Source organism: Panthera tigris, chromosome C2 (genome assembly GCF_018350195.1).
Source record: "Panthera tigris isolate Pti1 chromosome C2, P.tigris_Pti1_mat1.1, whole genome shotgun sequence".
Lineage (NCBI taxonomy): Eukaryota > Metazoa > Chordata > Mammalia > Carnivora > Felidae > Panthera > Panthera tigris.
The window spans coordinates 103737155-103762652 of record NC_056668.1 but is presented as its reverse complement, the minus strand read 5'-3'; the positions used below and the strand labels follow the sequence as shown (position 1 = coordinate 103762652).

At 35.3% G+C, this 25498-nt stretch overlaps 1 protein-coding gene and 1 long non-coding RNA gene across 7 annotated transcripts in view; one reads left to right on the top strand and one right to left on the bottom strand.

Moving 5' to 3' along the window:
* IFT80 (intraflagellar transport 80) overlaps positions 1-25498 on the bottom strand; it is a 140406-nt gene that overhangs the window by 22192 nt on the left and 92716 nt on the right. For all 6 annotated transcript variants that reach the window (XM_042956575.1, XM_042956577.1, XM_007086253.3 and 3 more), the window contains 3 exons: positions 20906-21024; positions 16843-16917; positions 13292-13455 (listed from right to left, as the gene is read on the bottom strand). In XM_042956575.1, the coding sequence (XP_042812509.1) occupies positions 13292-13455; positions 16843-16917; positions 20906-21024 (358 nt within the window). The remainder of the gene's footprint in view (positions 1-13291; positions 13456-16842; positions 16918-20905; positions 21025-25498) is intronic.
* LOC102971222 lies at positions 1381-13493 on the top strand. The gene is made up of 3 exons (XR_445583.3): positions 1381-1594; positions 11014-11058; positions 13379-13493. It is a non-coding gene; the product is annotated as an uncharacterized LOC102971222 (long non-coding RNA).

Below are 25498 nucleotides of genomic sequence, written 5' to 3'. Positions count from 1 at the left end.
CCTCAGAGCCATTTCCCAAGGAGAAAGTTATGCTAAAACAAATTATAAAAAAGGCTAAAATAATTAGACAATGACAGAAAGGAACATTAGAGATAAGGCATATTAGAGATAGAACCATCAAGGCCCTCATTCCAGCAGGGTCAAAAACTAAGAAATAGGATGAATACAGCAAACATCGGTGGGGTCAAAAACCAGAGGTTGGGTGAACCAAAGGGAGTCCATGTTCATGTTGGTCTCCCAACATTGAAGGTCTTTAAACAAATCTGCTTTATTCATCCTAGTTTGGAGGAATCTGGAAAGCTGTATGGCAAAATAGCAAAGAAAAACCTCACCTCCAATTGTCTGGGGTTACTCAATTTAATCAATATATGGGTTGATGAAAAGGACCAGTTCCTTGGCTCAAAACTCTATTGGGGACCAAGGTCTTATGCACAGGAGTGGGCAAAATGGTCAGGGGCAGAACAGAGAAGTTTCTAGGACTCCTTGATACGAGAGTCCGATGCACTATGGTACCAAAACCCACTGGTGAAGTTCTAATGGGAAATACAATTAAATTGAGAGAACATAGGAAAGCAAGGGTTAATATGGTTAAGGTGAAGTCTGAATGAACATTGGAGTGTTTAAACAAGAATTATATGAAGAGGCTGTGTCTCCCTTACCTGAACGTTTAATGGGACTGGGATATTATGTCTGACTTGGGAATATTTCTGCTACCTAGTGTTGTAAAACTAAAACCTGTTAAGCCCTACCGGAAGTCAATTACATTGAGAGGATAGAGAAATGCAAGAACTAATGGGACTAAGTTGAATGTTTAAATGAAAAATGGTATATTGAAGAAGCTTTATGTGAAGTGGTTGTGTCTCCTTTACCTGAATATATTATAGGGATAGATATTGCACCTAACTGGAGAAAGTTTCCCCTATCAAGTATTGCAAAATAAAAGGCATGGAAAATCTACCACTTAAACAATGTTAACAAGACATACAAAACAGAAACCACTGCCTGGATACATACAGGCCTTTAATATCAAATGGTATAGAATAGAAGCTGGAGGGCTAATAAAGATACATTCTCCGTACAGCAGTCTCATGTGGAGTATAGACCGGAGCTTATGACAAAAGCCTGTGAGCACCTCCCAGTGGCAGCTACTAGAACTCTGAACTAGACAATTTCCACTTGGAGGAGCAATTACTAGCTTGCTATCAGACATTAATTGAAACTGCCTCTGAATGAAGAACATAAAATAATCTTGAAACCTGAAATATCCAGGATGTCTTGGGTGATATCAGACAAACACTCTAATGAGGAAGGCAGTGCCCAGAAGAGTTCTATAACAAAATGGAAATGGTTTGTGCAGAAGCATACCAGCAGGGGAATGCACGGAGTTACACAGCATATTCCTGAGCAGGTGGACTCTTTTCCCCAGGAATGACTCTGGAACCATGTGAAGAGCTGCAGGATTCGATCATCACTTGGACGGTGCCCTGTGAACAGCTCTCAACTGACTAACAAATAGCTGCTCGGCTGATAGACGGCAGTTTCGTCATGAACACACAACATGCTGTTTGGAAGGCCACCACTCTGACTAAAAACGGTAAAACAAATGGGGTTGGTGAGCTGCACTGCATGCTGTTTACCCTTATGGTCAGGCAAAAGGGCAATGGAAGATTAGCCTATTAAAGGGGGGTGCCCTTACTGGGCATGGCCCCATGGAAATCACTATGGGAATCTGAAGGGTGCATTAAAGTGGGCCATGTCAGTGCCCATCAGAAGAACCCTCTTCCAGCATCAGAAGATGATTAGAATCAATGAGCAGATACCCTGGTGTGCTCACTTGAGGTAGCCACTTGGGTTAATGAAGGGAGTGGACTGAAACAATGCAGGGATGGGCCAAATCTAGACATATTCCTTTTGTACCCTCTGAGGCACAAAATGACAACAAGAACTGTTTTGAGGCACAAAATGACAACAAGAACTGTTTTGTCTGCCAACAAGAGAGATTTAGAGGCTGCAGATGGCTATGGGGAAGATTCCTGGGGTGGGAGGGAATCCTTGTACATAGATGGCAAGTCAGATTGATGTCTGTAGCCCTGGAGGGCTACAAGTGGGTCCTGACAGAAATAGACACTGACTCTGGGTTGTACTTTGCTGACCCAGTAGTAGATGCAAATACCCAGAGTACTATAAAAGAAGTGGAGAAGATATTACACAGATATGGACCACTGAGTCAAATTTCTTCCGACCAAGGAAGGAACACACTTTACAGCTCATCATGTCCAACAATGGGCAGAGATATAGTTTCTGAGAGTAGTGGTTTGGTAATTAGAATTAGAATGGGCAATAAAAACAATGATTGTCTAAAATGAGAAGAGAGGGAATATAGGCATGAAGAACTAGCTTACACGCCTTCATGAGTGTGTACTCACATTCAACATGAAGTGAACAAAGAGTGTGTCCATACTAGATAAATTCCTCTACAATTTCAGTGGAAATAGAGAACAGAGGGTGAAGAGGATGCTAGTATGACTATGCAATTTTTCCCACAGTGGGAGAATACTGGTATGATACCTATACTTTTTTCTTTCTTCCCCACATCACCTCAATGTTCTTCTTAACTTGATACAGTGGTCACAGGACAAAGGATACAACTACAATTATCAGAAGCAGAGATGATTCCTAGGCTGTTTTAACCTTCATGTCTATATTTCTAAGGACCTGATGGAGTAGGTTGTGCTTTCACTCCATCTGGCAAATTTGGGGCTAAATGTGAGTGCAGCTATACTGCCTAGTGGTAGAGATAGCCCACTAGTTCTATACAAATGGAGAGAAAGAGAAATAATAGCTGAAAATAAAAGAATAACTAAATGGGCATGCAATGGGGGAATCCAATTTTATATTAATTCTTCAAAAGAGTCTCAGCGCAAAAGCTAGTATTATTTGTTTGTTTTTCCAATATAATTAACTTACAGGGTTATATGTTGTTTCAAATAAATTAAATAAATAAAAATAAATAAAAATGTAAAAGCTGATATGGTTTAGTAGATCAAATACACCAGATGCTTAAGAAGGTGAAGACAACAAAAGACTCACTTCAGACCTAAACACATGTAGATTGAAAGTGAAGGGTTGGAAAAACATTTATGATGAAAATGGAAGCAAAAAGAAAGCTGGGGTAGAATACTTATATCAAACAAAATAGACTTTAAAAAAAGACTTTAACAAGAGACAAAGAGGATACTACATAATGATAAAGGGAACAATCAAACAAGAAGATATAACATTTGTAAATATTTATGCACCCAACGTGGAAACACCCATATATATAAAGCACCTGTTAACAGACAAAGGAAGAAATCTATGGTAACACAATAATAGTAGGGGACTTTAACACCTCACTTTCATTAATGGATAGATCATCCAGACAGAAAATCAATAAGGTAACAGTAGCTCTGAATGACATATTGAACCAGATGACTCTAACAGATATATTCAGAAGATTCCATCCCAAAACAGTGGAATACTCATTCTTTTCAAGTGCACATGGAACATCCTCCAGAATAGATCACATGTTAAGCCACAAAACAAGTCTCAACAAATTAAAAAGGACTGAAATCATATTATGCATCTTTTCCAACCACCTGGTATAAAACTAGAAATCAATCAGAAGAAAAAAATCAGGACACAAATACATGGAGGTTAAATAATATGCTAGTAAATAATGAATTGGTCAACCAAGGAGTCAAAGAGAAAATTAAAAAAAAATACATGGAGACAAATGAAACCATAATAGTCTAAAATCTTTGGGATGCAGCAAAAGCTATTCTCAGAGGGAAGATTATAGCAATATACACATATCTCAAGAAGCAAAAAATAAATAAATAAAAACTCAAGCAACCTAACTTTACATCTAAAGAAGCTAGAAAAAGAACAACAAAGCCCAAAGCCAGTAGAAGAAAGGAAATAATAAAGATTAAAGCAGAGGGGCACCTGTCTGGCTCAATTAGTAGAGCATGCAACTCTTGATCTCAGGGTTATAAATTCGAGCCCCATATTTGGTATAGAGATTACTAAAAAAAAAAAAATTTTTTTTTAAACCCTGGAACTCTATACCCATTAAGCAGTCCCTCTCTCTCTCTCTCTCTCTCTCTCTCTCTCTATATATATATATATATATATATACACACATATATATCATAGACACTAAAAAACACAATAGAACAGATCATTGAAACCAGGAGCTGGTTCTTTGATAAGATCAACAAATGAATCAGATCAGAAATGAAAAGAGAAATAACAATTTACACTACCAAAATACAAAGGATTATAAGAGAATACTATTAAAAATATATGTCAAAAATTAGACAACCTAGAAGAAATGAATAAATTCCTAGAAACAAATAACTTTTCCAAACAGAAGCAGGAAAAACATAGAAAACTTGAACAGACTGATTAATAGCCATGAACTTGAATCAAAAGTCAAAAAGCTCCCAAAAAACAAAAGTCTAGGACCAGATGGCTTCACAGGTGAATTCTACCAAACATTTAAGAAGAGTTAATACCTATTCTTCTATAACTATTCCAAAAAACACAAGAGAAAATATCTTTCCATTTATTTATGTCACCTTCAATTTCTTTCATCAAGGTTCTATACTTTTATTTTTTGTAGTGTCTTTATCTGTTTTTGGTATCAGGGTAATTCTAGCCTTGTAGAATGAATGAATTTGGAATCTTTCCTTCGAGGATCAGGAAGAAGGCAAGGATGTCCACTCTCACCAGTTTTATTCAACATAGTACTGAAAGTCCTAGCTGCAGCAACAGAAAAGAAAAATAAACAAAAGGCATCCATATTGGTAAGGAAGAAGTAAAACTTTCACTATTTGTAAATGACATGATTCTATATATAGAAAACCCTAAAGACTTCACCAAAAAACTAGTAGAACTGATAAATGAATTCAGGAAAGCTGCAGGATACAAAAATATGCAGGACTCTGTTGTATTTCTATACACTAATAATGGAGTAGCAGAAAGAGAAATTAAGATAGCAGTCCCACTTACATTTGAATCAAAAATAGTAAAATACTAGGAATAAACTTAAGCAAGGAGGTGAAAGACCTGTACTCTGAAAACTATAAAACATTAATGAAAGAAATTGAAGAAAGATATTCCCCACTCATTGTTTGGAAGAACAAATATTGTTAAACTGTCCATTCTACCCAAAGCAATATACAGTTCTAATGCAATCTCTATCAAAATACCAATAGCATTTTCAACAGAACTAGAACAAAAAATCCTAAAATTAGTATGAAACCACAAAATACCCCAAATAGCCAAAACAATCTTGAAAAAGAAAAAAATAACTGGAGGTATCACAATCCCAGATTTGAAGATATACTACAAAGCTGTAGCAATCAAAACAATATGGTACTGGCACAAAAACAGACACAGAGATCAATGGATCAACAGAGTTCAGAAACAAGCCTATACTTTTATGATTAATTAATATATAACAAACGAGGCAAGATTGTACAATGGGAAAAATAGTCTCTTTAATAAATAATGTTGGGAAAACTGGACACTAGCTACATGCAAAAGAATGAAACCACTTTCTTACATCATGCACAAAAATACACCCAAAATGGGTTAAAGACCTAAATGTGAGACCTGAAACCATTAAATTCCTAGAAGAAAACATAGGCAGTAATTTCTTTGACATCATTCATAGAAACATTTTTCTAGATATGTCTCCTCTGGCAAGAGAAACAAAAGCAAAATTATACTATTGAGACTACAACAAAATAAAAAGCTTTTGCACGGTGAAGGAAACCACCAACAAAACAAAGAGACAACCTAATGAATGAATAGAAGATATTTGCAAATTCTGTATCCAATAAGGGGTTAATTTTCAAAATACATAAAGAATTTATACAACTTAACACCCCCCCAAGATAATTCATTTAAAAATGGGCAGAGGAAATGACCAGACATTTTTCTAAAGAAGACATACAGATGGCCAATAGACACATGAAAGATGCTTAACATCACTAATCATCAGGGAAACGCAAATCAAAACAAGATATCATCTTATACCTTTCAAAATGGCTACACACACACACACACACACACACACACACATATGCACGTGAAACAACAAGTGCTGGTGGGGGTATGGAGAAAAAGGACTCTAAATGCACTGTTGGTGGGAATACCAACTGGTGCAGCCTCTACGGAAAACAGTATGGAAGTTCCTCAAAAAATATAATTACCATATGATCCAGTAATTCCAGTACTGGGTATTTACCCAAAGTGTTTATGTTTTCATAAACACTAATTCAAAAAGATATATGCATCCCTGTGTTCACTGCAGCCTTATTTATAATAGTCAGGATATGGAAGCAACCCAAGTGTTCACCCATAGATGAATGGATAAAAAAGATGTGAGATGAAGATAGATAGATAGACAGATAGATAGATAGATAGATAGATACACAGATATATAATGGAATGTTACTCAACCATTAAAAAAAATAAAGTCTTGACATTTACAACAACATGGATGGATCAAGAGTATATAATGCTAAGTGAAATAAGTCAGTCAGAGAAGGACAAATACCACATGATTTCATTCATATGTAATTTAAAAAACAAAGAAAAAAAGAGACAAACAAAAAAACACTCAAATATAGAGAACAAACTGGTGGTTGCCAGAGGGGAAGTGGGTACGGGGATGGGTGAAATAGGTGAAGAGGCTTAAGGGTACGCTTATCATGATGAGCACTGGCTAATGAATTACTGAGTCATTATATTGTATACTTGAAACTAATATAACACTGTATGTTAATTATACTTGAATAAAGAAAAAAGAAAAAGTGAAGCTATATATTGCTGAGACCCCACCTGCTATTGCAACCTGACAAGATTGAATGTAATTCTATATACCTGAGTAGCTTTGCCTTGGAAGACATTTTAGTTATATAATGTGATGATGGATTGGACTAATTATTAGTGACTAGAGTGACTCTGGTAAAGTACCAGTGTCTTTTCACTCATTTTCAATACAGTATAGCACTGTCATTGTTGGTAAGATTGTAATATTGATATTGATCGACAAATGTATTGGAAATATCTGAGTTAAAAGCCTCCTATCCCAAGGCCCCTGACTGGCTCAGTTGGTTAAGTATCCAACTTTGGCTCAGGTTATGATCTCACTGTGTGTTCGAGCCCTGTGTTGGGCTTTGCACTAATGGTGCAGAGCCTGCTTGGGATTCTCTCTCCCTCTCTTCCTTTTCTGCACTTGTGTTCTCTCTCTCTCTCTCTCAAAATAAATAAATAAACATAAAATAAATTAAATGAATGAATGAATGAATGAATAAATAAATAAATAAATAAATGCCTCCTATCCCTAGTCCACACTGACTCCTCCAAGTTTTAGGCATATTCATACAGGTACTATTTTTGAGAATGATCCTTTTGCTATAAGGGATCTATGGTCAAAGACCAGGAGTGGCCTGTGGTGTAAGAAATAATTTGTTTGGTCTTTGTCCCGAGTTAATGGACACAAAACCGTTGGAATTTCCTGAATGATGGGAGTGTCACTGTTACACTAATGAGGTGACTTTCAGTGGGCCCCTAAGACAGTTTCAGGATAGGGGCTGGTGACCAGAAAGACCAAGCACATGATTACGGGATTGGGATGTTCAGCTCTCCCCCTAACCCTGACCTCTGGAATGAAGACTGAGTTCAATCACATGGCCAGTGATTTTTGTAATTGTGCCTAATTAGTCATGTAATAAAAACAAAACAAAAAAACTCTGGACACCAAAGTTCACTGAAGCTTCCTGGTTGGTGAATATATGGATGTGCTGGGAGGGTGACCACTTTAATTTCATGAAAAGAGGGCATAGAAGCTCCTAGACAACTCACTATGTGTATCTTTTATAATAAAACTGTAATCATAGATATAGAAACTTCCTGAGTTGAGTCATTCTAACAAATTATTGAAGCTGAGAGAGTCATGGGAGCCCTTGTATACGCAGCCAATTGGTTAGAAGTAAAGGTGGTCTGGGGATGCACCAAGACTTGCAGCTGACATCTGAAGTCAAGGCAATCTTGTTGAGGACTCTTCCCTTAGCATCACAATTTAATTGCAGTACACTCCATTGGGGTAAAAAACAGATGGACTACCAACAATCGAGAATCTCTGTAAGTGATCAATATTATTTTACAAATTAAAATTCATGGCCTTACCACAGAATATTCAATTCACAGTTCCACAGTACCAGAATGTTTGGTTTTGATCAGAATTTTGTTTTTATTTTTTAAAGTAGGCTCTATGCCTAACATGGGTGAGATCAAGAGTTGTGTGCTCTATCAATAGAGCCAGCCACGGCCCCTCCCCCAAATCTTTGTATCCAGGGTTGGAGAAATCTCTTAAAGAAACCACATTTGTCAGAAACACTTAATTTGAGAGCTCAGCTAGCTTTCAGTCTGAGAATTTCCCTGAACTCCTGAGGGAAGTTTCCAGAACTATCTTTTCCATATCCCCAGCAAGCCCATTGATTTTTAGAGTTACATTAGGAAAAAGAATACATGCAAATAAGATGCAGTCCATAAAATAATTACTTTTTAATTGGATCACCATTATTATAGCATTAATTCTAATTTTTCTTTTTGACAGCTGTTAACAATGATTTCTTTTCCTAACTGATAGCTGAGGGAAATAACTCCCTTATTGAAATGGAGCAGATATTTTGAAATTAAATACTTTCCATAGATTATCAAGAGTTGGTTTTAAGACAGACAAAACATTTGTTTGGAAACCACAAAATATTCAATGAGATCATGTAAATTTTAAAATTCCGCTATATAAAAATGAAACCTTCGGTAGCCTGTAACAGCTCAATTTCCCTCCAATTTATCTCCAAAGCTACTTAGCCCGGGTCCTTACTTCACATGCTCTGATTTCAGGTGAATGGGTATTTGGTACCCATACTCCTCTACCTCTACCACATTCTTCACCTATACATTGTCATTCTACCTGCCCAGCTTTCTCTAAGATATTACTCTATCAACCATCCCCATTTTCTCCTGGACCTTTACCTGCACCTTTTTGCCTGATTCATTTTGAGCACTACAAACACTTCAAAGTTACCTTCATTCAAAAAAAAAAAAAAATCTTCCCTACTCTTGAATAATCTGTTAATTCCTTGCCTCTCTTAATGCTAGACTTCTTGAAACAATAGGCATTTCAGCTTTTACAACCCCTATCCACTGTTCAACTTATTACTATTTGCTGTTCTACCTTACTACATGATGCAAAGGCTCTTGCATGGATCACCAATGACCCCTATGTTTCCCAATCAAAGAGTCTATTTTCAGTTTTCAAGAGTCTACTTTTAGTCTTTACCTCCCAGCAGCATTGGGTGCTCCTGACCATCCTCTTTCTTGAAACTCTTATGCAGGCTACATATAACACTGTTTTCTCCTGACCCTCTCCTATTTTGGACCACCCCTCATTCTCTTTTGCTAACTCCTCCTTATCTGGTGACCCTTTCTTCTAAGCTTTTGTTTTAAGTCACCTTTTCACAGCACATATTTTCCCTGATTTCATCTACTTTCATGACATCAATCATTATATAAATAATGATAATTCAAAGTTCTCTATTTCCAACCTCAGCTTTACAACTTGAAGTAGGTCAAGTTGTAAAAATTATAGATGTTGTATTGAAGCAGCCAAGAGCAAATTCTGCCTCTGCCCCCTCCTTTGTTTCACCAAAGGCTTCTTCTAATCTCAAACATGACAGTGGTACAAAGAAAAGTGTTCTTTTCTCTTTTAAAAAGATTTTCAGGGGGTGAGGGGAAGATTGTTGGGAGTGTTTTGGTGATTCTCTTTAAGTGATCTCCAAATTACTCCAATCCAAGATTCATCCCCAATGGAGCAATTTCATATGATCAAACATGCAAAAAGTTTACAAAAATGAACAGACAGAAATGGCATGAAACGACAGTGGCATGAGTAGTCAGCCAAAGAATTGAACAAGTTATACAGATCATAAAAATGCCAAAATATGTATGACATGATAGGTAAATTCCAGAGGTCACACTTATAGTATATTATTAGCTGTTAGTAAATCTTAGGAATGTTGAGTTTGAGGTCACTGGCTATATTCACAGAGGAAATAATTTTGTAACAATAAGTTATGTTTTAAAATTGCCAACTTTGCTCAGAAAAGTTAAAAAGAAAAATACAATAACAGAATTTTTAATTAAGCATGGCAACAAAAATTTTTACATTTTGGCTTCCAATAAAAAAATGCTTTGGGCTTTGCTAAACCCATTTTCTTTTCATAGCTATACAAACTAGTAACTTCTTAAAAATAAAAGCATTCTATCCTTTGATGACTGCACATATTACAAAGAGACAGAGGTATATGGATGGACTTGCATACTTCTTTCCACAACTGTAGGTGGCCCTGATCTAAGGGAGGCTGGACCTGTATTTTAGTGTTAGTATGTAGCAGAAACTGGTAGATAGAACAACTAAGGAGTTGGGGGCTGAAAGAGTTGCTTCTAAACATAAGTAACTGCTCTCTAACTTCTACTCTCCCCTTATCCAGACATTTGTTTCAAAGAATCATCCAGACTAATATCATAGCCTATCTGTGCAAGTGTTTGAGGAGAAGGAAGTCAAAAGCAGTAGTATCTCCACTACTTAATCAATCACCCAAAGTGGTAGAATACTGTACTTGGTCCAAGAATCCTGCTTATAAAGGAGCTCCCAAATTAGGAAGGAAGCACTGTTTTTGTATGTGAATGGCCCCCCTTGAAGGAAACTTTCATAGGTTAAAGATTCTAGGTACTTCACTTGTGCTTTCTATAATTAGCACATGCTTCTATTTAACCATCAATGAATCCTAGCTTCTTTTAAAAGAAACATAAGGAAAATATTTTCCTACTCATTTTACATCAGTTTACAATAATAATTTTATTTTGGTCTTTTTGATTTTCTGTTTACAGCCAAACAGAATTGCATGATTATCTTCTTCAACAATCAAAATTTATGTAAGTAAAACAGATAATTTATTGGCAAATAATCCATATTTCTGAAAATGTTGATAATTCTTTCTAGCTCTAAAGTGCTATGAATTATCAAAGTATTAAAGAGTAATGAAATATGTTTCAGATATGAATTAAATATAGACAAATTCAGAATAGGGATGTCTGGGTGGCTCAGTTGGTGAAGTCTCGGACTCTTGATTTCAGCTCAGGTCATGATCTCACAGTTGGTGAGTGTGAGCTCTGCACTGACATCATGGAGCCTGCTTGGGATTCTCTCTCTCCCCTCTCTCTCTGCCCCTCCCCTGCTCATGCTGCTCGTGCTTTCTCTCCTCTAAGTAAAATAAATAAATAAATAAAATTCAGAATAAGGTATATTCAGTTGTAAATATAAGTTCCTTATTACAGCTTCTATCTAAAATATGCAGTGTTGAACAAGAAAAGTACAGACAACTCAATGATCACTGGGATTTTCAAATTTAAGTTTACTGAAGAAAAAAATCTGACCTCCAAGTTATTAACAATTACTCAGTCATCGTAAATGTGTCTGCTATCTAGATACTATCTTACTTGATTCTCTTTTTTAGCCAGAAAGGAAGTCCTTCAAAAATAAAACAATCACCAAATGTCCTCTCTCAGAGAAGGTCTAAGGCATGAAGACACAAACTCTGTTTAGGAGAATTATATTTCTACCAGTATGAGACGGGATGGGATCTGAAAGTACTGAAAATTAAAAAGCCGGATTTTCTTAGCTCCTGGATTAAGGTTTCCACAGCATAAACTAACAAAATTAACCATCACGTCAGATTTTTTTTGTAACATGTCACAGTGATAAACAACATTTGGCAATATGTACCAAGAGAGAAAAACAATTATTTAATGTTTTTTCCACTAGGCTTTGGGAATAACTCACTCTTACTCTTACCTCACTGGCTCTGCTTCCTCTCATCTATCTCTAAATATTGATGTGCTCAGTCTTTGGTCCTTTCTCTGCCTATACTTACTTCTTGGATGATTTCTTTCAGTGCCATGGCAGCATCTGTATACCAGTGACTCCCAAATTTGTATCTCTAGTCCCCAACTCTCTCCTGAGTCCTAGGCTTGTCTATCCTACTGTTTACCCTCCATTCCTGCTTGAATGTCTGAGAAGCATTCAAACTTACCATGACCAAAATATAATTCGGTTTGTGGACCTCCTCTAAACTTCCTCCTTCCCCATCTTCCATCTCATTCATCCAGGACAAAAATGCGTGCCTCTTCTCTTTCTCTCATCCAACATCCCTACCATGGCCAAGTCTTTATATGATCTAGTTCCTGCTTATCTATCTTTCTGTCCTCTCCTCCCACTCTCTGCCTAGCTCATGTTGACCTAGTCTCATGGACTTCTAGCAGTTCCTTTTACATGCCAATCATCCCCACCTCAGAACCTTTGCACTTGCTTGTCCTATAGTCATTCCCCTACCTCACCTCCAGCATGCTCTATTCCGTTACCTTGCATTTTCTTCACAGCACATATCATTAGCTGACTACTTATTATAATTTGTATGTTTATTTGTGTGTCTTATTCACTGTTGTATCTTCAACTTCTAGAAAAATACCTGGACATAGCAAGTACTCAGTATCTGTTGGATAAATGTCATTGAGATAGAGCAATGCCCTAAAAAAATCGTGTCACTGTACTATGGAATTCCAAAACATCTGACATATTTATATTTTTTTATAAATATTAATGGAATCTATATTTTTATATGAAAATTTTAAATTCATAACTTTATTTAATTAATTCAAAATATATATAAATATAAAAATATTTATAAAAATATACATACATATAAGCAAAATACATAGCACAATGAAACACAATATTTACTGTATTTACTGTTACCAAATGAAGGAAAAGGAACATTTTAAAAGATCACAAAACTTAAAAAGTAACAAGACATTTTTAGGACTCACAATCATGAACTCAAACTCTCTACCAACAACTACTAAATATATAAAGATTTATTACTTACCAATAAGCTTTGATGTTGTGACAGTACTTATCTGTTCTATCAATTGGGTATAATATGTCAACTTTAGTTCTTTAATTAATTTATGCTTAGGACAAATAGGAAGTTCATAATTCTTTCATATAAAGTGAATATATTGATAGATGAGAAAATAAAAGAAAGGAAATTTTACAGTGTTAACAAATTTCATGGAAATGTGACATGGAAAATTATAGAAATACACTTACTTTTTTCATCAGCTTTGTCTTTTATTGCTATGGTATCATTACTCAGAGATACAGTCTGTGCATTCAGAATATCTGTTCTCATTCCAGGAAATTTTGGAGAAGAAATGAACCGGCCTTCATAAGAATATAAATAGATACCACCACCATCTACAAGAAGAAAATGTCTAAAAAAAAAAGAATAAAAATACATTCTCAAATAGAAGCTTACTCTATTTTCATTTTTATATGAGAGAATAGTGTATTCTTTGGAAAAATCTAAATCAAATTTTTTTCCTTTGAAAATTTATGAACATTGCAAAAAACAATTCAAACAACAAAGAGAAAGCAAAAGATCTCTTGCAATTCTATCTCTAAAGAGATAACTTATGGCAAAGTATGGGTATATTATAATTTCATTTTATTAAGTCATTGCTTTTTAAAATTTTTTAAATGTTTATTCATGTATTTTAAGAAAGAGAGAGAGGGCAAGGGAGGGGCTGAGAGAGGGAGAAAGAGAATCTTAGGCAGGCTCCATGCTGTCTGCCTGATGTAGGGCTTGATCTCACAGACCATGAGATCATGACCTGAGCAGAAATCAAGAGTTGGGCGTTTAACCGACTAAGCCACCAAGGCACCCCTATTAACTCAGTCCTGATACACATTTATTTTATTTCAAATTATTCACTGTATTTTTTTGTTTTTATTTTGTAATGTTTATTTTCACAAGAGACAGAGTGTGAGCAGGGGAGGGGCTGAGAGAGAGGGAGACACAGAACTCGAAGCAGGCCCCAGGCTCTGTGCTGTCGGCACAGAGTCCTACCCAGGGCTTGAACTCACGAACCATGAGATCATGACCTGAGCCGAAGTTCAACGCCTAACCGACTGAGTCACCCAGGCGCCCCTAAATTATTCACTGTTTTAAAGAATGCCTAGTGTATACACATTTCTGTATGTCTACCTTATTTCCTTAGTATAACTTCTAGAAATGTAATAATTGGATGAAAGGGCATATACTTAAACAATTTTATTTTTTTATAAAATGTTTTATCTTGAGAGAGAGAGAGAGAGCGCACAGGTGAATGGGGAAGGGGCAAAGAGAGAGAGAGGCAGAGAGAGAGAACCCCAAGCAAACTCCATATGTCAGTCCAGAGCCCTACACGAGGCTTGAACCCACAAACCATGAGATCATGACCTGAGCTCATGACCAAAATCAAGTCAGACACTCAACTGACTGAGCCACCCAGGCACTCCTACTTAGAAAATTTTAATCTTTATTGTTAAACTGCCCTTTGAAAGGCTGTAATAATTTACAATCATACCATTGCTATATTGGAATGCCTGTTTCCTCAATGCTGAACACAGTATTACTTCTTAAGATCTTAAGTTCAAAAATTTAATATCCTTGATTCAGAACTATTTCTTGACCCAGGAATTGTTCATTGTTCTTTCTTGCCATGGAACAAATATATACATTTTAATTAAATTAATACTTGAGTACTGGTATGTAGTTTATTTGATTGAAGGCTTTGGCCCTTACCCATTAGTGTATGAAAACAGTATTTGCTAATGTTGACAAATGATACATCATATTAGTATAAATTCTTTCTTTGTTTCAATACTAAAACTTTTTCTATCCTGAGTAAGACACTATAAGTTTTTAACCTCCTTGTGAGTAAACAGTTTTCAAGGAGCAAAGTTTTCTCAGTACAGAAATAAGACAAGCCAATAGGTGGTAAGAAAATTATTCTTTAACTGCCTAATTAGTTATGCCATTAACAAATGCCTTTACTAAGAGCATATTCAATAAATACACTTATAAGTAATGTGTAAATGAATAAATTTGGAACTATTTGAATAAAAATAATTTCAGAAATATGGTGTTTTAGATAGCTGAAATCTTACCTTTTTAAGTGGCAAAGATGTCTTTTTCATATTAAAAGTTTATGATATAACTAAATAAAGAAATATATTTCAATTTCATTAAACAGATGGTACAAAATTTGACACAATTTTCTTGATCACTCAAGGTCATCAATATGATGACCATACTCTTCAGTAACTGTTTAACTGACAGCTTTGGTATACAGGAGAATCTGTTCATGCATCAGAATAATGAAGCTATTCAGCTATACAGTTCTGTGCTTTTAGTTTTCTCTATGCTGCTTGCCAGGCAGTCACTTTTCTTCTTGTCCTTGTGCCAGCCTCTAACAGCCTACGAGCATTCCCCTTCTGGTTTGCTATTTATAAAAGGCCGTGGGCTAGAAAACCTGATAACAACACTATTAAGAGACTGCCTAGGTGGTGAGTAAAGGAATAAGGAATAAAGTACACGGTTTTAGTGCAAAGATTTCACAGGTAGCTATATTAGGTAATTGTTGATTCTATTTTCAAACTTTATTCCAGGTTTCATTGGATTGTAGCTTTCTAAAACTGATGGTTCAGTAGGATATCACTGTACTTGATTGATGACAGTTTTCACGAAAAAGTGTGGGTTCTTGAGCCATAGCTATTTCAACCTTACTCTAGTTTGTTGGCCCGGTGTTCTATAGTCCTGTATACACTGAAAGTGTGGGTAAAGAATATTATTTTTGAAACTTCAGGTCACAGCCTAGTAGTGGCTCATAAAATCAATGTGTTTCAACCAATATTTAAAACCAAAAACAAGAACAAAGGGGCACATGGATAGCTCAGTCAGCTAAGCATCTGACTTGATTTTGGCTCAGGTCATGGTATCACTGTTTGTGAGTTTGAGTCCCGTGTTGGGTCTGCACTGGCAGTGCGGAGCCTGCTTGGGATTCTCTCTTCTCTCTCTCTGCCCTCACTCTGTTCTCGCTCTCTCAAAATAAATAAATAAACTTAAAAAAAAAAGGTTTTTTTAAAACCTTTTTTTTTTTAAAACCTTGTTTTTAAAAAAAAAAGGTGTTCAAAAAAATGAACACCTTTTAAATTTCTCAATTAAAAATTTTAGTGTAGTAAATGCTAATATATATATATATATATATATAAACTTATATATATATATATATAAACTTATATATATATATATATATATGAAACCTATATATAACCCTCAAGAATTTTTTAAGAATGTAGAGAAATTCTGAGAGCAAAAAGTTTCAGAACCACTGACCTAACAGCTTATTCTCTTACTTTTTCTTCTTTAAAATAAATAGAAACAGGGGCACCTGGGTGGCTTGGTTGGTTAAGCGTCCGACTTCGGCTCAGGTCATGATCTCATGGTCCATGAGTTCGAGCCCCACGTTGGGCTCTGTGCTGACCGCTAAGAACCTGCAGCCTATTTCAGATTCTGTGTCTCCCTCTCTCTCTGCCCCTCCCCTGTTCATGCTCTGTCTCTCTCTCTGTCTCAAAAATAAATAAACGTTAAAAAATAATAAAATAAAATAAAATAAAATAAAATAAAATAAAATAAAATAAAATAAAATAAATAGAAACAGACTGACTCCAAATGACTAATATACCATTCTGTAAATGACATGCTTTATACAGTGTTTTACTGCAATCTGAAATATTTCAACCCCAAATTCAATAGTCAAACAAGATAAACAAATTACCTTTCTGCCTGCAGAATTAAACTAACAGTTCCTTCTTTTAGATCAAATATAAGAGGTGTATTCCAGTTCTTCGTACTAAAAGACAAATAAAAAGGACACTTATTAACATTTAAAATACCAAATGCTTTTTAATAAATAGATATGTATTCATTTTAAATAGTGTCTTCAGTTTCACAGTAACTGTATATATTTCTATTACAGCACTTGGCACATTGTTCTGAAATCATTCACTTACATGTCTGTATCCCTGACTAGAAACCAAATTCTGTGTAAGTAGTAAGTACTCAGTAGTAAACATTCAATAAATGTTTACTCTAGGCATCACAATATGTGAATTGAGGAATCGTAAGTGCAAGTTCTGTCATTTATTAGCTATGTGGTTTGGGCAAGTCATTTTATGTTTCTTATCTGATACAGCAGCAGCATGGCACGGTGAGGAAAGGATGAATTTTTGGCTAGACAGATCAGGATTAGCAATCCAGTTTCACCACCTATTGTCCATATGATCTTAATAAGGTCAACCTCCCAAGCATCAATTTCCTTATTTGTAAATTGAGATAATGACGACTCAAAGTGTCTAGCTAACTGCCTGTTATATACTAGATAGTGAATAAAGAGACATTATAATAACAATTAACATTATGAACATGAATATTTTTCCTGTAGGTCTCCCAGTGTCATTGTTGGGCTAAATGAAGATTTCTGTGAAGCATTCTGTAAACTGTAAAATACTATATAAATGTAGGCAATGATCATACTTATTGAATAAATTGATAAGTAAATAAACAAACAATTCCTTTAGTTTTTATAATAGGGATTCAAAGATAGGAAATGGGGAGAGAACATTTAAAACTGAAAGACTCACCCCAAATAATCAAAGTTGCACAATTTAAAATATTTTATCATTCCTATATATTCTGACTTCCTCTCAATTACTTTCATGGAACCAATTCTTTAAATCAGATTAAGTCTCATATTCAGATCCAGAAAATGGGGGAAGGGAAAGGCTGCAGTAAGTGGGCGCACTGGTGGGAAATTAATATTGGCTAATGCAAAGAGTCTAATACCTATTTCAATAAGTAAAGGCATGCGCAAAACAAAACAATGAATAAACTATTAATAATAACTAGGCCTGGGGTCACAGGTATGATAAAAACATGTGCTTTTGTACATTAGAAAAAATATCATAGCATGCTTCATGTACATAGTCATTAAAACTAACCTTCATTCTTTGGTAAGAATAGTGATTGTGGATTTTTTTAAAGTCCCCTTGCAAAATATCTGAGAGTTATGACAGTGGAGATAGGTATATATATATATACCTGCCACAGAAATATAAGCTCCTTAAGCCACACTGTCAAATAGAGTAAGAGTATTTTCTATACAATGATATGAAACTTCAAATGAAAATTTAACAAAGAATACTTATATATCATGTTCCTTTTTCTGGAACTTCTTTTCATATAAACCACTATACTGCTTACATGTTTGTTTTAAAAATTATATTTTTATTACTAAAAAAGGGCAACAGTTATTAAGAACTTGGACTCAAACCCTAGCTCTTCCTTTAGGAAAGAAGTAATCTGATCTAGAGTGAGTTACTTAAATACTCTCTGTGTCTTTCAGTTTCTTCATCTTGGAAAATGGGAACGGTCATACTCAACACACAGGGTAAATTAGACCATGACCAAAAAAGATAGTATAATAGAGCTCAATAAAAGATAGTTTTTGTTATCTAAAATACTAGTAGGTTTTACAATTTAATGAAATATATTTTGGTGACGATCAGTCTCAGCACTATCTCATTCCCACTACTGCTCCCTGGTATTTCACTTTCAGAAATATTTTGTGCCTTAATAAATGTCTTGACAAGAGAGGGGAGGCAAGACTAACTTATAAAAGAATAAAAGCAATTTTATATTCTGTCACATATTAACTGGTATATGAAGATTAGGGTGACAAAAAAAAGTAAAGAGACAAAAAAAATTAAATAACAGCTGCTAAACTTTCAGTAAATATTTTAAAAAGCCACCTCTGATGCAAGTAACACATGATACTAATCCTCCAGATTCAAACATTCTGTCATTGCCAATAAACTAGCAGAATAAACCCCTCACATGGGGTGGTTAAGAGACCTACTGTCTTCAAACGAACCCTAAACTGAAGAGATCTTCTCTTTTTGACTCAACCCCATGAAAATTAATTATTCACATTACTATGTGCGCTAAGTGATTGTGAAATTTCTTCACATCCGATAATCCCTTCTCTATATATCAACTGTTTAACTAGGTATCTTTCTTGACTTTTCCCAAAGTCATACTGTTGTTCACTTTCATGTAAGAAAAATATTTCCCTTATATTGAGCTGCTTATTTCTTTATCCCCTCTCTTCTCTGCTTCTCCCATTTAATTCTTCCAGGCTTGGCTGCTGTCCTAAGTTGTACATTCTGATTAGTAGTAGACTTATGTATAGTGGGTGAGAATTTTTAATAATTAATTATACCAATTTTTATTGTTGATAAAACTGTATACCTTTGTCTTGCACATTACTGGGCTTAGGAATTCAAGACACTACTACCCTTCATGTTTTTTGATTCATTAATTTATCCAAAAACATTTATTTACTAAGTACCTACTACATGTTGAACACTAGGTGTATAGATGTGACTCAGACACATGTAGTCCCTATCTTCAATTTTATATTCAATGATTATAACCACATAACGTTACGAATAGAAGCACAAAATGTAAAAAAAAACAGTCCCTAACTATTCACAATTCTTGAAATTATCAGAGTGGTTACATTAGTTTTCTGGATAGTTGAGAAGTCAGCTGGTGGCATGCTAGAGCCAGCTTGTACCAAGTGGTGTGTTTTCAGGAAGTTTATAAACCACATATTAAAAGCTATTATTGGGGCACCTGGGTGACTCAATCAGTTAAGCCTCTGACTCTTGATTTCGGCTTAAGTCATGATCTCACACTTCATGGGATCGAGCCCCACACCAGGTTTTGTGCTGACAGTGTGGAGCCTGCTTGGGATTTTCTCCCTCTCTCTCTGCCCCTCTCCCACTGGTGCTCTCTGTCTCTCTCAAAATAAATAAACTTAAAAAAAAAACTATTATTTAAAATTAAATTATATAAACTTATACTTAACATATTATATTCAAAAACAAAGATAATAATAATCCAAACTTATTCCTTCCAGATTATTTTATTACATTTTACTATTATCTATGCACTTGAGATTATATACATCTGTTGTGTCCATATGGTGGCAATTCTATATAACGGTTTGCTACTATGCATCCATCTCTTTTCATTTCGGCCTTCAGTGACATCATAATGGTAGCTTAAACTGGCCACGGTAGAAGTATTTACATTATAGAAGTAGGTAAACACTGCAAATTGGGTTTGTTTGTTCATTTCCAGAAAGCCAGTTCAACACTTTTCAGCACATATTGAGTTACACTTTGAAAAATACCATGTATATTTGTTTTAGGCATAAGTTTCTTGGATGTACTGAATTATTCTCCATTTTCAAATACAGGTAGATTGAATATATTTTCTTCCATCATTTCTGGACAACTCTGGATTATAATTATGAATATCCATGATTACTTTGGGCTATGATATTAAGCTTGAATACTTCCTTGTATCCCTATTGAACATCTTTCAGCCTATTGTCAGGCCACTAACTGTCCCTTCTCTTCCAGTGGTTAGGTGGGTCTTTTTCCCACCATTTATCAGCTGCTCCTCTGGGCTATGAAGTTATAGTTGTTGTACTAAATTCCTTAGAACTGTGAGTAAAGTAAGAGTAAACACTATCTCAGAGAAGGTATTTTCTATCATAAAAATGATTATTAACTGATGCACAAACTTTATTAGATCTATTTTTAGTGCTCATAGCTCATTTTTAAACCATTTCTTGGTTGGGAGTTAAGTTTGGAATAAGTGAGGTTTTAAGCAAATTAAGTTTAAACCAACCCATGCTGATGTGAAAGCTCGAAAATAAATACCTCATCACAGACAAAACTCTGGATTTTTAAGAAATGCAAGATGCTTACGAGAACACATAACATTGAAGAGATGTTGAAACAACTAAGTGTGCATAGTTCAAAGATGCTTTAATCACTCTATCACGGAATTCCAGTAAATCCACTGCATCATTAAGAACGTTACGAACCTAAACAAGGAAAAATGAAATACCAACAAACAACATTAAAATACATCAAAATTTTAACCAGGTAAATTAGTAAGATTTTGAAGCATAAAAAAATTCAGGGGCACCTGAGTAGTTTAAGCATCTGACTTGATTTCGGCTCAGGTAATGATCTTGTGGTTTAGGTCATGAGATGGAGCCCTAGATTTGGTTCTGTGCTGACAGTGTGGAGCCTTTTTGGGATTCTCCCTCTCCCCCTCTCTCTACTCCTCCCTTCCTTGGGCATGCATGCATGCATGCACACACTCTCTCAAAATAAATAAATAAATGTTAAAAAATCAACCAACAAAAGAAATACACATAAAATGTCCTAGAAATAAGTATATTTCTAACCTGAAAGCCAATTTGAATGGTCTAGCAATGGAGAAATAAGGTGAAAAATGCTATAACATTGAGATATAGCTATATATATACGCATAGAAGTTGGAAAGAGATTGTATGATTTCTGCCCCAAACAGAAAAATACCTTCTTAGGGCTAGGTTTTACTTTAAAATTTAAGTTCTAAAAAAAAGAGATACAATAATTTTAAAAAGTCAAAATGGAGTAGGAGGTATTAGTAAAGAAACCAACTGCACAGTCAAGCTGCACAGAGGGGCACAAGTATTTCCACATGTAAAAACACAGAGATAATGTATAAGAAAGCTAAGCACCAACTAACAAAGATTTCACCTATAATAGTCAAACTGTTAAAAAGTCAGTAACAGAACAAAGTTTGCAAGGATTTTAACACTTGGCAGTATCTGCTAACAACCTTGATATTAATGGGACAATCTGCAGCAAATGAAGAAAAATGTTGAGCAAGTTAAATTTATCTAATCTTTTGTCGATACCAGAATGGGGAAGACACTGTAGCAAGAGGTAAAAATAGAGAAAAAGAGATTAATTGTACCTATAAGTTAGCATTTCTTTAAATTCCCCTCAAAATATTATCATCTTTCTAAATATAATATGACAATTACAGTATTAATGAAGAATGAATGGGTATGGAAAAAAAGAAAGATAAAGTCAAACTTCTTTTAACTACTTCTTTAAAGCACTTCTACCTATAAGGCATATTGTATTTTTATTATCTGCTCAACTCCCATACTCACCAAACTAGTAAAACTGCTATAACCATGATGGAGATAGCAACATTACATATACATATATTCCTTGACCCAGAAATCTTACTTTTAGAATTCTATCACAAAGATAAATAAGCAAAATTATGAAATAACACACACACACACACACACACACACACACACACACACACACACAGTACCACTAATGTCTTTAGAAACCAAAATTTTCTTACAAAAGAGCTATAAGTAAGAAATTAAGAGTAAAACTCTATAATCTTAAATTTGAATTTGAAACTTCAGTATACACTCATGATGTATTTTTATCTGTCAAAAACAAATACACTTTGGGGCTCCTGGATGGTTCAGTTGGAAGAGCACGCAACTATTGATCCCAGGGTTTGAGCCCCATGCTGAATGTAGAGATTACTAAACAAACAAACAAACAAGCAAACAAACAAAACAAACACATTTTATCTAGAAGTAATTATCAAACCAGCAGCAAGGAGCACACCCAGCACACACCAGGATTATGGTCTCTAGATAACATTTCCCTCCCAAAAGGAGCAAGTCCTTCTTGTAAAAATTGTTGATTCCGAGTCTGGGACAGGAAATATATGAGAAGCCTATAATATCTTATCAGAAATACAAGCAAGTTATTGAAGTCATCTCAAAAGAACATAGGAGCCAATTGGTCAAAGATGGGACCATTTGAACATTAAATAGAATAATGACTGCAACAGATTGAAACACAACAAAAATGTTAAAATCTGCAAGTTTATAATGATAACATCAACAAACAATAACAATAACAAGATACAACAACAACAATAAAAACAATAACAAGATTCGTTGGGAAATCACCTCATTATCTGAAGAATGGTAAATACAGAAAATACTTCAGAACTGTCTCAACTCAGGGTAACCAAATGGTTGAAAAGGCAAATGTCTTATGGGAGAACTTTACTAACAAATCCAGAAGGAATGATAGAAAAAAAAAGACTATCATTTTGCAAATCCCAATGAAACATAGTTTTAGACCAGTATTATCAATGGCTACTAAAAATATTAAAGTAAAAGCCCAATGGGCTTTTCAGGCTTTTTCTTCATGATAGATGAGTCAGACTCACAACACCTGGAGACACTGATTCATCCTAACATCACTAAAAGAGAGATAAATAGACATGTGTGTCTCTTGATGTGATGCAATAGGAAGTCCACAGCATTACTTACAAAGTGTTCTTTATACTTATCAAGGTTCTCAATCTAATAACCAGTCTACAAGAAATACTGGGCCTAGATGAACATGTTAAATGGAATCATCCCATAGAGATGCAAACAGGTAAATGTGAAAGTTTTAGCAAAACAAACCACCTAGTTTCTTAAATAAACAGATAAGAACGAGGAGAAATTGCTTCACATTTAAACAGACTGAAGAGACAAATTAGCTAAATGCAATGTGGAACTTTGTTTCCTGATGTAAACAAACCAACCATCTAAATATATATTTAGAAAATAATTGGAGAAGTGGGACCTATTATCACAGAAAGATATATTTAGGAAACAACTGGAGAAATGTGAAATGCTACCATGGTTATGTTAAAATAAATTTTCATCTTTTAGACACTTTTTGAAAGTCTTAATAAAAAAGAGTAATGCTAGACTAATGGTAAAAAAAAAAAAAAGACACTGATATGTTTGCTTCACTCTTGAATGAGTGGGGGAAATGACTGCAAAATGAAGAGTAGTCTGATGGTAGGTGCTTTAAAGGAGCTGGGGTTGTTTTGGGAGGAAGAAATTATTGTGGTCTGAAATCAGCCATGACGGATAAGGAAGACTCTCACCTAATCTCCAAACCCAGTAATACATGGCAGAAAGAAGAAAAGCACTTCTACTTGAAAAGGCTGTGGAAGTAACACCAGTCTCTGGAATCAGCCAGTTTTTACTTGGAACAAAAATGTGAAGAGTGCTTTCAATGAAAAGGCTGGGTTGTGTCTGCAAAGCCACAGATGTGTGCTGCAGGTTGCATACTGCTCAACTCCAGGGCTCTCGAATAGGTCCCCTAGAACTAAGCAGACCATGACTGTAGGTGGTGACTCTGTGAGTCTCTCTAAGTCCAAGGCTTTTTTAGGTCTTTCACAAAGGGGAGACTACAACTACCTTACAGATCCCCATGCTCTAATTTTAAAGAGACCTAGATCAGCCCACTTGTCTCACATCAAGTACTTTTAGTTCCATTAGCCAGCAGAGCCACTCTGCTGAGTGAGAGCCACTCACTGCCTTTGCCTCCCTGCTTCTGGACCAGGAGTCAAGCACATCGGAGACATCACACTCTCCATTTTTGTTCCATCTCTGGACCTGAGAGATGTTTCCCTTGTTTTTGAGTCCAGATGAGTCTTTTTAAAAATTACCTTTAAATATTATATTAAATAGACATATATTATTGATCTCTGTGGAGCCATAGATATGTCTCTTTTTCCAAGTGTGAACTTATGACACCATCATAAGCCTAGGCTCCCAGAGACCTTTTTAAAGGTCCAAAATACCAACCTCTCCTAGAAACATTTTAAAGCTAATGGAAGAAAATGAAAGTGTTTTTTTTTTAATGTTTATTTATTTTGAGAGACAGAGAGAGACATGGCATGAGTGGGGGAGGGGCAGAGAGTGAGGGAGACACAAAATGCAAAGCAGGCTCCAAGCTCTGAGCTGTCAGCACAGAGCCTGACGCAGGGCTCAAACTCACGAGCTGTGAGATCATGACTTGAGCTGAAGTCGGACGCTCAGCCAACCTGAGGCACCCAGGCGCCCCCCCCAACTTTTTTTTTTAAGTAGGCTTTACAACCAGTGTGGGGCCCAATGTAGGGCTTGAACTCGTGACCCTGAGATCAAAACTTAGACAGTTAACCAACTGAGCCACACAGGTACCCTGAAATGAATGTTTTTAAAGGAAGTTATATGTTAGTTTCTTTATAGCAATATGATACGTAGTGAAAAAAACTGGCTGTTAATACAAGTTTAGGAAAATTCAATATTTAATAATACAATTGTATAGGCCTCTGCCATTATTCAAATTACAAACAGATTTCTTAAAATTCATGTTTGCCTAAAGCTTCACATGGGGGAACTCCCTTTTTTGTGAATCTGGAACACTAGAACTTAAACAGGAATAAAACATCCCAGCTATAATAACAAAACTAAAGACATTCTAGTAATTACGGTTATAATTTCAAAACTATGGTGAATCCCACATCAGAAATGTCCTGTGCCGAATTTTAAAATGCACCCGTTTACTCTGTTCAATTCAGGGAAGTTCCAGGATTAACTTCTTAATACTTGTGTCACCCAATACTTCTACCTGACCACAATATTTAGACTC